This window comes from Sturnus vulgaris, chromosome 2 (genome assembly GCF_052056855.1).
Source record: "Sturnus vulgaris isolate bStuVul1 chromosome 2, bStuVul1.hap1, whole genome shotgun sequence".
NCBI lineage: Eukaryota > Metazoa > Chordata > Aves > Passeriformes > Sturnidae > Sturnus > Sturnus vulgaris.
Window position 1 is genome coordinate 112,918,380 of NC_142244.1, and position 13,678 is coordinate 112,932,057.

The 13,678-nt window shown below is 41.2% G+C and overlaps 1 protein-coding gene across 3 annotated transcripts in view; it reads right to left on the minus strand.

Annotated features, from left to right (window-relative positions):
• FUNDC1 (FUN14 domain containing 1) overlaps positions 1 to 13,678 on the minus strand; it is a 46,599-nt gene that overhangs the window by 5,331 nt on the left and 27,590 nt on the right. The window contains exons 1-3 of one of the 3 annotated variants that reach the window (XM_014876829.2): positions 6,583 to 6,676; positions 4,807 to 4,963; positions 2,908 to 2,983 (exon numbers count right to left, since the gene is read on the minus strand). In XM_014876829.2, coding sequence (XP_014732315.2) covers positions 2,908 to 2,983; positions 4,807 to 4,963; positions 6,583 to 6,613 — 264 coding nt within the window. In that variant the 5' untranslated portion in view covers positions 6,614 to 6,676. Of the gene's footprint in view, positions 1 to 2,907; positions 2,984 to 4,806; positions 4,964 to 5,315; positions 6,151 to 6,582; positions 6,677 to 13,678 lie in introns of those variants that run through there. The other 2 variants (XM_088160417.1, XM_088160416.1) reach the window with 2 other exon arrangements.

Below are 13,678 nucleotides of genomic sequence, written 5' to 3' on the forward strand. Positions count from 1 at the left end.
GCTCCAATTTGCTTTGGCTGTTCCACTGAATAGTCCCTCTAAGTGTGCAAACATCAACTGTCAAGTGAGATATTCAACATAAAATTGAATCCAACTCTCCCTCACAAAGCCCCCAGGCCCAGAAGGTTGGTCCTTCCCTGGGAACATGAGATGCCACACTGGGCTGGAATTACATGGTCATTAAGGTCCCTTCCAACCCAACCCATGCTATGATTCCATGGTCATCAGGGTGCACCATCAACAAACCCCTGTACAAATTAAAGCCAAGGATATCTTGGAGTTTATTTTGTTTCTTGTGTTGTTTTCACATATTTACCTTTCCTAAATTAGAACAAAATTCAATGAAGAATTCAATTTAATTAATCAATGGCATATTAATGGCTGAGGAAAAAATGTATTAGTGAAAGCACAAATAACTGAATAAAAATGCAATTTCGTTATTAAATAATCGACAACACAGAACAGAAAAACCTGTAATTCATATGCTCACTGCAGAGCAAAAAACAATTAAACTGCTCTTGAGGTACAGGATTTTAAAAATAAAGAGATATTAAGTGCTCATTAAGAACAATTGTTTTTAACCAATTCATTACAACAGAACAAAAAGTACACAAGCTCATAATTCCCTACTCTTCATGATTTTACCAAGCAGTGCTGTATAAATGAGAAGTTACACAAGGAAAATCCTTTACTTGTTATGAGAAAGGCATTATATTTTCCTAAATATACTGCCTAGTTTCCTTAATATACTGCCTAGATACTGCTCTTATACCAGCATATTTGAAGAACCACATCTATTTCACCCCAAAAAAATCATACTTAATCATTTAATAATAATTAATCAAATTAAGGTGCGGAAGTATTTACTGCATAAAATGTGGTAACAGATTGTGATTTTGAAAAGCTGTGCAAATTTCATGCAATTTTTGTTCTTTTTCTCCAACTACTTTTCACATAATCTATATTAAGACTGAAGTTCTAGATCAATTACAAAAACATGAAAAATCTTTTTTGCTTCCTGTACAAACTGACACTGAAAAATGTATTGCTTTCAGTTTCCTACTACATTTCTTGAGATGAAGTCATCACCCACTGAAAAAAAAAAAGTATTTTTTTGATTTTAAGACTGAAATGTTTTACTGAATGGGCTTTAGCCAAGAATCTGGCCTTCTGTAGTTATTATTCTTGTTCTAGCATGTAATTATAATGTCAATATAGCAATCAGCAGTTGAAATGAAATCTGAAACTTCAGAGAAATTTACAGATAAAAAGGAACTTTCTAGTAATGTGCTGAAATACTCTTCTGCCCACTCAGGGGAAGCACTGAACACGTATTCATAGAATCAGGATGTGTGATCTTTAAATGAAAAAATTAAAGACTACAGAAATGTAATTACACCATAGAATTTATGACTCAGTCTTAAAATGCAAAATGTTTTGAATTAAAAGAGAGACCAAGGCATTTACTTCATTTCCTTTCAAGAGAATCTGATCTTACTTAAGATATAGACAATCCAATCAAAATACTTAACTCATATTTCCTCTTGGAAAATATTCCTTTTTGGATTCAGCGTAAATGAGATCAACCAAGAAATCAGACACTCAACCACGTGGCAAATCTATTGCATGTACAGGAAAGCTCCCCAAACTTCACAGCTCAAGAAGCAAAAATCCTGCACAAGTGACGTGTTTTATTCAATTTCCATTCTCTTTTGTCTACAGGTCTCAGCTTTAACTTTTCAGCTTCCTGTCATCAGGAGCACTGAGGAAGGCACCTACAGCAATCTGCTGCCTTCACCCCGGGTGCCTCTGTTCTGGCAGCTCTTCAGTCATATGATAAAAGAATTATCATTAGAAGAATTAAGACCAATGGCATACAAAACATGGGAAAAGGAAAAAACCAAACCAGCCCCCAAACCAGTAGGGACCATGATTATGAAGGAAGCATGTGTACTTCACACAACAGCAACATTTCAGTGCGTTACACAGCAGCAGTTACTACCCCACCCTTCCTGATCACCAGCCACTACCATCAAAAGAAATGAAAGCAGGATATGCCTTTCAGAAACCCTCCAGGGTGATGCTAGAAAGAATAAATATATCTTTAACCTCTTCTCTCAAGAAATTGTGTATCATTGAGCCTAAGTAAGCATCAATCTATATCCCCTAGAACAATCTGAGGAAAAATGAGAAGCTCACAGGTATTAAGACATGAAAAATGCCAGTAAAATCCTGGCATCTTATAGAAGGACACATGAAATTCTCCTTCACTTAAAGTTTCATCTAATTTAAAGGTTTTTTGGAAATATATCCTCGCCTAATCACAGTATCTGATGAAAAATGCAAATGATCATGCTATATAACATAATTAAAAACTTCTGAACCTGAAAGCCAGCAGAGAGGAATGCAATGAAGCTGTCAAAATTCAGCCAGGTTTTAGAGGTTCAATAGATAAAACACAGCAAGGGGGGAAAACAGAAAAACACGGCTCATGCTGGGACCAGAACAAGCCTTCCAGGCAACTGCCAAAGCAGCCTAAAGCTCTGTTAAAATTCTCAAACCAATGTAAAACAAACGTATTTTATATTCTCCCTAATCATAGGTTCTTCTCATCTGGCAACATCGAATCATGCACAGTACCTTAGCTTCTGCACAGAAGTTCTTTTGTCTTACAACAAACTACTTTACAGGACAGAGTAGATTCTGACTTACAACTAATTTTTAAAAATGTCTGTTTTGTACATTTGTACACAATATTCCAGCTCAAATGTAAGGTTTTGACTGATAAGACTAAAAAGATGAAGTAGATAAGAAGCCTTCCTAATTAAATGTTACCCAACAGCTGTGTTTTTCCTATTGTTCAGTAAATAACATCTGCCAACTTATAAAGCATGAAATGCTACATACTTGAAGCAGAAGAAAGCCACCACCTACTGCAGTTGCTGCAAGCTTTCCGACTTTCTGGAACAAAAATCCCGCACACCTTAGGGGAATAAAACAAAGAAAACAAACCCAGTCCAATGAAGTTTTCTGCTGAACAATGCCACACTACACAATTCCTGACTGCAACTATTACTATTATTTCATTTTATAAAGCAAACGTTTCATTTAATATTTACAAATTTAAAAATCAAGGCTAGTTAATGCAAGCAATATTAAATTAACAATGTCTAAAACAAGACATGTGATTAATGGTTGCTTGTTCCTAGCTGTCTGATGGCTCCTTTAAAGTAACCTTGAGATCTCTAGATCTTACTGCTATTAAATGTAGCATGTTAATAAAGCACAACATAATTATGTAACAGTGCTGCTATAACCGTTCCCAAGTGGAATGTAAATACATTATACCATAATTTATATTAACTACACAACTCATAACTGAAAGATCTCAGTAAAAAGCAGCATCCCTACCACAAGATTTAAACTCAGTGAGGCCACTCTGCTGGGACATGGCCTTAAGTCTATTTTTAATAGATCAAGGCAACCAGAAAATTACCTTGTTCTCAGTCTCCCAACCCTCCCTCATCAAATGGAGAAGAGCACAGACGCTGACATTACAGAGGAGTGATAAGACAGGAAGGGGCCCCTGGAGGTCACCTGGGCCAGTCACCTTCCCAAAACTGCTGCAGAGCCCAGTCCAATCTCAAAGCTCAATCAGGCTGCCAAGTGCTCTGAATCAGCCAAGAATTTTTAATGCTGATGGTTCCACTACTTCCCTGGGCAATTCCAGTGTGTCTAAACACTGGCCCACACACAGAGGGGAATTTTCCCCCCTGCATATGAATAGTGAATTCTTATTTATATACATCAGAAGGCACCCAGAGAGATGTGCATCTACAGATACTGAAATGTGCATTTTCCAGATCATTCAATAAGCCAGTTTTTATGGATGCCAGATGAACTATTCCCTAGAAACTTCTGAGTTTCCACGTACACATACAACTTTTTAAAAATAATTTTAAGGCTACAGAAGCAAACTTAGACTGAAAGCTAAACCCCACTCCACAAATTGGGTACAACAATTTCATTTTTAGTCTATTTCATCTTCCAATTCTTGCATAATCCCTCTTTAAAAGTCACTGTGCTACCATAATGGTGTTTTTCAATGAATTTACAGTTTTTCTGTGTACTGGAATAAACAAAAACCATTCAAACACCTCTGACACATAACAAATACCTTGACACAGCTGCTCAGGCTGTGACCACATTTTCCAGTTTAAGTTCTCATCTTCACTGTCTAGCTTTCACCATGAATTATTCTAGTATAACTAGGCTATGGTATCTCCCTTCAGATAACATCAGAGCAAACTGTGAACTTGCTCAAAATGGCTGAAGTTCAATTTAGAGGAAAAAACAGTCTCCATGAAATGGGGCTCTTCATTAAAAGTGTATTTTGCCATCCTTTTTTTCCCCCTTCATTTCTTTTACCTGTAAAGTATGTCCCAGCCATAATATAACTAAGTTTCTAAATCTAGACTAGTAAGGAAATAATCTTTTCCATACAAAAGAAAAGCTATATGCAGTAATTTTTCTTTTATTTCTTGTAATTTTGGAGCTCTGACATTTTCCCAAATCCTTTCCACAGTAACTAGAACGAGTTCCCTTGGATATTGGTGAAACACCAGTATTAAAAAACACTTCATAATGATGAGTCAGAGTAACAAGCTAAAATAATTCACACATGAATAATCTTGATCAATGCTAAAGGAAATCCCATTAAAGATATATTTATCTGCTTCAAATGGAAATGCATCTTCTAACAGAGTAAAATGTCTAGGTCAGTTATGGAAAGGGAAGCTCCCTCACCAGCCAGTCACACCTCCCATTACAATCTGTGTGGCTACAGAATATTTTTCAACAATTGGTCCTGAGTTCCGGCCAAACACACGATTCCACCAATGGTGACGTCGGGCATATTCTGTTAAATCCAGCACTTCATAGGAATCATCATCACTGTCATGGTCTGAAAAAGAAAAAGCAATTTAAAAAAAGTCATTTCCTCAGTTACACAGTAAATTAACAATTTATGTGAAAATCCAGTTTGGGCATTGGGTAGTCCAATGGTTTAAATTGTACTGTATAAGCTACCGACGGTCCAGCAGCTCGCAGAACTGGATTTTGGGATTCTGTGCCATCATCAAGGTAAGGTGTAGAAGGCTACAGAGGTGGTATAATCTATAAAATCCATGACTGGCACTACAAGAATCCCCTACCTGTTCAAGTATAGGAACCAAGAGGCATCAGATGAAATTACCAGTTAGCTCATTCAACACAAACAAAAAAAACCCAACACAAACAAAAACCAAAGGGTAGACCAACACTTGGAAAGATTAGGAATTTCTGGCCCACTGTGCTCCTCAGAGGACCAAACATCATTTGCCCCAAAGGCAGGAAGCAATTTCTGTTCCTTTTCCACAACAAATGAACCAGATGATGCTGGGACTTCAGTTAAGTTCTATTTTCCTAGGACAATTCTGTCAATGTTTTCAAAACAGGTATCCTACAACTTCAAATTAAGAGATCCTCAACACCATGTATAGTCGAACATCAAAGTAAAGGGATGGGTCTAGATCTTTAAAGAAAAATATTTTAAGCGTGTATCACTTTCTGTGACATATACACATGAACTGAACTACACTTTGTTTAAATATATTTGAGGTTAAATCTAATTTCAGCAATACGAGTGGGGCATTTCAGAAAAGAGGAACAGCTAAATTATTACCTAGAATTATTATCTAGAATTAAAGTAAGGCTGTAGATATAAAAATTTTATTAGAATTTTGACAGCTTTTTCTATCAGGTGTAAAAACTTCAAAGATGCAAGAAATACACATGTAGGTGTGAATTATTTCAACTTAAGTGTTCTTGAGTACTAAAAAATGAATAGAAATATCCATAATGCTGAAAAATTGTTATTGAATGTTCTTTCTTTGAGGTATCAAGGACAAGTTTAACTTCTTTAGATGGAGAATATTGAAACACCGTCATGAACAGTTATGCTAATTCTGCCTTTAAATTATTATTATTTAAACCAAAACTGGTGTACACAAGTATAACACGTTCTGTGGGAAATAACACTGCCAGAGCGTTTTCTAGTGATGAAAAATACTCCCTGCATGCGGCAAATGATGTTCTGGACATTCCCCAAGCACATCGAACTGTGCCAGTGCCGAGAGGCGCCGCACGACGAGGCCACAGCGATGCCCTGAGAGCCCCCAACGGTGAAGGATGCGGCGGCCATGGGGGCTGGAGCCTCCTGCTTCCCGTCCCGCATCCCCCCGGCTCCGGCTGGGCCAGCACTCGTTCTGTCTGCGGGCCTGGCTAGAAAGGGTTTCGGTGGTTACATCCCGGGAAGGAGCTCTAGCCCGGGTGATGCCGGTGATGCCGGGGCCGATGCGCCGGGCCGCGCGACGGAGGGGGGACACGAACGGACTGGGGAGATGCAGAGCCCGGGCCATCCCTCCCCGCCCCCGGGACGCAGCGCAGGCAGCGGGAGGGGGCTGCCCGCCGCCCCCGAGAGGAGGAAGGGCGCCCGCCGCGCCGCCTCCTCCCCGCTCCCGTCAGGAAGGGGCCAGCACTGACCTGAGGCGGAGCGGGGCCGCCGCGCCGCCATGTTGGCCGGTGGTGAGGCGGCGCGCGGCCTCCCCGCTGCGCCCCCAGCGGCCGCTCGAGCCCCGCCCCTCCCCGCCGCGGTGCCGCCCCCTCGCGGCCGCTCCGCGCATGCGCCTCCCGCCCCCCCCCGTGTGTCCCTGAGGGAAGACCTGAGGGGACGGGGCTGGGGATCTGCATTTGCGAAATGCGGAATGTCCCGGGCTGGAAGGGGCCGGTAAGGAGCATCGAATCCAGCTCCCTGCCCTGCGCAGGGTATCGCAGGAATCCCACCATGTGCCTGAGCGTTATCCAAACGCTTCTTCATCTCCGTCAGACTGGTGCTGTGACCAGTGGCCTGGAGAGCCTGTTCCGTACCCAGCCACCCTCTGGGAGAAGAACCTTTTGTTAATAGTCAGCCTAACCTCTCCTGACACAACTTCAGGCCATTCCCTCAGTCCTGTCACTGTCACGACAGAGCAGAGATCAGTGCCTGCCCCTCTTCCCCTCACAAAGAAGTTGTGACTGCAGTGAGGTCTCCCCTCAGTCTCCTTTTCTCCAGGCTGAACAAACACAGTGCCCTCAGCGCCTCCTCACATGGCCATCCCTTCTCCGTCTTCATTGCCCTCTTTTAGGCTCTCTCCAATAGTTCAATGCCTTTCTTGTATTGTGCTGCCTAAACCGGCACACAATATTGAAGCCTGTGCCATGAGGGGCTCGTTGATCCCAGTAATGGGGATTAGAACCCCAGAACCTTCCCCATATCTCCAGCTGTGCGTGAGGAACAGAGCAGTGGCTGCAGGCATGGCTGGACAGCAGCTACGTGCCATGAGCCCCATAAAAATTAATAACCAGAAAAAAACAAACACAAGGCCCCTCAAAGTACAAAGGTTAAAGCCAGCATGAGCTGTGAAACATTGGAAAAAATTAAATGTGATCCCTGGTGTGCCCCCTCCTTCAATGCATTGGTGGGGTTTCAATGGGATAAAAGCCACATAATTGTATTTTATTACTTTTTTTTAAATTATGTGCAGCCATAACATAAAGGTGGCACAGCAAATGCAGCTTCAGGAGTGTTGTCATAATATGAATCAAGAAAGCATCAGTGAACATAATTTATAAATAATAAAATTGAAAACAAATTATTTGAAAGTATTTACAGCCTTTCACTTGTACTCTTACACTGCCAATACACAAGACAGGCAATTAGAATGGCAAAAAAATCCACTTTTCCCCACGTCTTAAAGCTGTTTTTATGGAATACGCATTTAGGATTTTAATTAAACCCCTTATTTACACCTGCCTTTACAAACATACCAAAAAAGAGAAAAACATATCTTCCACAAGACCTTTCTTTAGTCCTCTCTGAAATTGCAATAAGCATGTAAAACTAGAACACTAGTGTATAAAGTGGTTGTTTGCTTATTAAATGATTTTTATTACAAACATTTGCCATAGTGATAAGCCGGTGACAGCATGCCAGACAGAACTAGTAATATATTGCTTTCTTTAAGATTTTCAACAGATACGTTCCTGTATGGAACACAGATTTGTCTCTTTATGATTTGTTTTGACAAACACTGTGCATCTTGAGAGTTTTCTTGTTTAAGCATAAAATTGGTGGGTTTGGTATTCACTTTCCAATTGATAACGAAGTGTTGACTTTTCCCAGTCAGATGCCAATAAGGTAAAGGAGGTGATCAGAAAGTTTTGCTCAGGCTGTGTGAGCCTGGCTGGTTTTGTACATTTTGTTGCTCGAATTCTTAATATTTGGTTTCCCTATTTTTAACTATGATCAGTTAAAAATAGCAGCACTTCTCCGATGACTTTCCCTGTGTCTGTACAAACAATTATATTAATTTCCTTTCAGAACAGGGAGGTTTATATAATTAGCACTTCTAAAAGATTAACATTAGAAGCTGCATTGTGTTCTACATGCAACTTCTGTTTGCCTCCTTTTGCACTCCTCCTGCCAAGTCAGGGTGATGTGACAAGTGGCAAGGAAGGAGTTTAGGAAAGACCCAGGGAAAGCCCTTTTGGGCTTGTGGTATCTGTTCTGGGATCAGAAAGGACCCCTTGCCCAACACAAGACATTTCCCAGTGGGTTCCAGTTGTGTAGGATGCAGTGGTGCTCCCAGGGTGCTCAGCCCTGGATGCTGTGAATGACCCCAGTTTCTGCCCGGGATCTGCAGGCACTGCCTGGGGGATGGGCTCAAAGCCTGCAGAGAGAATGCCATCAGGATTGTTCTTGCTTCTAGCGAAATCCATTCTCTGTGCAGAGACAAAAAACCTCGTGGCTCCGGAGACCAAGAATAACCAGGAGAGCTTTTACCAGCCCCGTTGTGATGTATACAATTCCCCAAGCCCATTCAAATCTCATGCACACTGATGCCTCCTTCAAGCTATTCATGGCAGATTCTGACACATTTTCCAAGGAAAGGTAGACAGTTTAAACTCAGGCCACATTTTGGCTTCACCCTTAAAGGTTCTTCAGGAACAAAATGTTTTCCTGTAACATCAGGAGGACTGCACAGAAAAATTGCTCTTTGCTCTATGAGCCCTGGCTACAAGTTCAGGCTGTGCAGCCACCCTCTGTCCTTGTATCTGTGACAAGCAGGTTGGCTGTCACAACTTGCAAGGGAACATACATTGCACACATGTACCTTATAAATACTAAAAAACTCACAATAAGCAACCAAAACCACCCAAAACCCCGAAAAGCAGAAGAGAGCCTCCCAATCTTCAAATGCCTGTGTGATTCTAATCCTAGCAGCTTCTTTGTGCTGCTGACCAGAATTCCACACTGGGACACACATCCTTTGATTTTTTACCACCTTGCATGATTAATTATAAAAACTGAAGGCAACACACACTGCCAGCCATCTCTACTAGGCCTTACCTGTGAGTGAAACTTAGGTTCTCCACAGGTTTAACTTAGTAAATGCAGTGGGAATAACCTGCAATAAAGGTATTGAAGGGAATGGATGATTCTTTTTTTAAAATCTGACTGGACGTGCTGTTACTCAAAGCTCAGTTGGCTGGAAAATGGCAGAGAAATGTCTGGGAAGGAATTTGAGTTCTAAGTCCATCAAGATCCTGGTCAAGGGCTGTTGTGGGGCCACAACCTGAACTGTTAATACAGTAGGAAGTTCCATGACTTCCTGACAAAGAGTAGTGCATGGGCAGGCACTGATCTCTGCTCTGTGTTGACAGTGACAGGACCCGAGGGAATGCCATGAAGTTGTGTCAGGAGAGCTTTAGTTTGGATATCAGGAAAAGGTTCTTCCCCCAGAGGGTGGTTGGGCACTGGAACAGGCTCCTCTGGGCTGTGGTCACAGCTCCAAGCCTGACAGAGCTCAAGGAGCGCTTGAATGATGCTCTCAGGCACATAGTTGGATTCCTGTGGATGGGCCAGGAGCTGGACTTGGATGATCCTTGTGGGTCCCTTCCAACTCTGGATATTTCATGATTCTATAATGTTAAAATGAAGATAATCCTCCCTGTAATTATGATGTTAACAAATACACATCCTTTTGTCTCCTGCCGTCTCCATGTGAGATTTTGGATGGCTTGCTTATATTGCTTGTCTTCAACCTTCCTTTGTCACTTTTCTTTGTAAAATGTTTATTGTGAGGTTTAACAAAATTCAATTATGAGTATTTTTTTCTTGTTTGTGAACATCATTAAATTCTGCTTTTCAGTTTTGTAGTACTCTAACTTGATAACAGCCTCCTTTAGCTTAGAATCACTGAATAATTTTGGTTGGAAGAGAGCTTTAACATGATTGAACCCAAACATAAATCTTAATTCGTTTTTCCTAATGAAATTTAAGTTATAAATTTCCACTACGATCCATGTATGAGTGGAGGAGAAAGGGCATAGAAAGATATGTGTGTTGTCTCCATTAACTATCAGGAGTCTCTTGAAGAATTCAACTGATACAAAAAGAAAAAACAAGTTTAGTGTGCTGTGAAGGGTGTTTAAACAGGTAACAACCAAAGACATCATCCAGGTAAGATGTGGTGGATCCATAGCTCCTGCATTTTACTTATTAAACAAAACTGATGTTTAGTGTCAGGTCAGGCTGCAGCAGGACACATTCCCGTGATCCTAGCCTGGAAAAGTAAGGAAATAAAAAGTTAAGGAGAGGATTGGTCGTTTCTGTTCGTTTTGTTTACTATATTGTTAATAATGCAAGCTGATTATCCATTAATCTTTTGATCTCAGCTCTGATGAGTTACCAGGCTTGGACTGCAGCACAGAGCTCTGACTGACCTCCTGCTATTGTATGAATCCCATGCATGCGTTGGGATGTCTGTGCTGTGCCTGTGGAAAAACGCTGGGATCACGGCCAGAGGGGAGCCAGGGGAGCCAAGCCTGGGGCAGAGCTGAGCTCATCATTCCTTCAGGATCTCCCCTGGAGGCAGCCAGGGCTTCAGCAGTGTGGGGCAGAATGCAGGACTGCAGTGGCTCATGAAGGTTCATCTTGTCAAAATGCTTAACAAAAACTGGAGTGTTCAGCTAAATTTGAGGCTTCGTGTGATTGCCCAGGCAAATAAAGGACAGTGAGGGGAACTGAATCTTAGAAAGTCTTGCAAGGCTCTGGAAGATTTTCTTCAATCTGGTATAGGTGTCTCTCTGTCATTATATTCTTGTTTAAAAATTTTCTCATATGCAAAATGACTTTTTTTTTTTTTAAATGAAAGGGTTCTGCCAAGTTTTTGTTCTTAATTTTCTGTTTTCCTGTAAGTAAAATATAAAGGATTTTTAATTGCCTGGAGGTAACTTTTTGTTTAATGTATGTCCATATTATAAAATTTCAGAAAAGCGTGCTGACTGTAGTACTGCATTATTTTAGAGAAGTTCTTGAAACAGCTTTTAGCTGAGATCATGGATGTAATTATATATTTTGGTTTTAAGTTGTCCTTCAGAGATAAATATCCAATTCCCTTGGTAAATCCTGTAGGTATTCTGGAGTTCCCTGCTACTGTCACTCAAGTACTCGGACAAACCAACAGAGAGAGTGAGAACAGACTCACAGTCTGGCAGTCTGTCTTGCCAAGCAAATGTAAGGAATTACTTTTTAGAGGAGCTGTGATGATGAATCAATCATACACACCACTTCCACAGCTAACAGATGTTCCTATTTTCTGTAGCATAAGTGCACATAAACAATGAAGAGAAAAATAAAACTTATTTGCATGGGTTTTTACAAAGTTAAGGGTAACAGGGTAATAACTGCGCAGGGCAGATTTAGAAAAAATTCACACTGAAAGAGATGAAGACCCTCCAGAAATACCATATAAGAGGTGAAGAGCCCAAAGAATTTCAGATGTTTCTGTTTGTGAAGCTTCACACCAAGAAAAGGTTAAAAATCCTAAACTGAAGGGAAAAATGTAATGTTTTTCATTTTCTTGCAAGAAACAAAAACCAATACAGAACCATAATGAGTAAACACTAGACAGTACACAAAGAGAAAGGATAATTACTGTGAGTCATCACTGCTGCCAAGGAAAACCTTTGATCAGATGCTGCTGTGCCAGTCACAGGTAGCCTTCACTGAAACACCTGGCTGCTCTCAGGTCACCTCAAGCTTATGAAGAGCCCTCCTACAGCTTCTTCCGTGCTGCCTGGTTTTGGCTGGAATAAAACTGAACGCATTTCCCCTGGATAACTGAAAACATGCCAAGACAGTCAAACATGAAACTCCCGGAGTACAGGGCTGCCTCCAACTGCCCTGTTCCCCACAGCTGTATCCCCTTCCTAGACAGAGATCTCGAAATAACATCTCTCTGGCCAAAGGACTAGCTTGCTTTAGTGACCCTGAGATCAGGGGAACTGGATTTGTTTCCAAGGGTAATTCTCCTGCAAAGATTGAGGCCCCTGGCAACTGGGGAGACAGCCTAATAAGCTAGAGAGGCATTCCTTATTGTATTTGTGTGCAGTAACTGTACTTCATCACCAAGACTTTCCCCAACTTTACAAAGCAATGCCAAATAAAAGTTAAATAATTTCTTTATAACAAAGCTGGGCTGGAAAGATTGCCCAGAGATTAAGACTCTCATTCAATTGCCTTTCAAAGCTCAATAATAATGACATAACTGTATCATAGCATTGTTTCCAGTAGCACTGTTAATTTTTCCAGGTTTTAAATACTCAAATCTTGATTTCTCATAAAATAATAATACAGTTTGACACAAACTGAAAGCAGTCATTGATAGAACTGTTCAAAGACAGAGACATTCACTCCTGGTTTTCTCCAATATTTGTTTCTGTGGAAGTATTGTACCCACCGTGACTCATTGCCACTGACCACCTTTAGCACTTACAGTCTCTACAAGGATTTGATAATGATTTTTGCAGAGTGAGAGCTGCACCCCCCTAAAGAAGACCAGAGCTTCCAGCACACAGCAAAGCAGAGGCTGTGCCATCTATTGGAGCTGTCTGGGACATAGTTTGGAGTTAAATATCTGTATAAGCAGCAATCCTGACTCTGATTGTACCTGAAAATGGTATGGGTAGGGATTAGAGGAGGAGCTCTAGTTTGTCTTCCTGTCATTAACTCAATGAGCAAGACATACAGGCTGTATCTACAGAAGTTTTTGTGCCATACACTTCCTGGCTCTGACACCATCTGCCCAATCCCACAAGCTGCAGTGACAGAGAGGTAGCAGTGGCTCCAGTCCAGCCGTTGGTATTTGAATGCTGTTCTCACTGAGTCTCATCCAGAATTCCTCACAGGAGGAGGAGAAGTGTAGGGTATTTGCTTGGTCCACTGTCCAGCTGGAATCTACGCAAAGCACTAAGAGTTCTCTCATCTGCTCTTGTAGTCACAAACCACAGACTCACTCAGAAGAGGGAAAGCAAAACCAACAGACCTAAGTGCAACCAGGATGACTTCTTGGAGGAATCTCCCCGTGTTCATTTTTTTAATTGTTTCATACTGAGGGCTCTTTCTGTCAGATGGAACATCAGAAACTGTAGTGACAGCACAAGGAGTAATGGGTTCAAATTGAAACAGACAAAATTTGGGTTAGATATGCAGAAGAAATTATTTACTGTGAGGATGGTGAGGCACTGGTACAGGTTG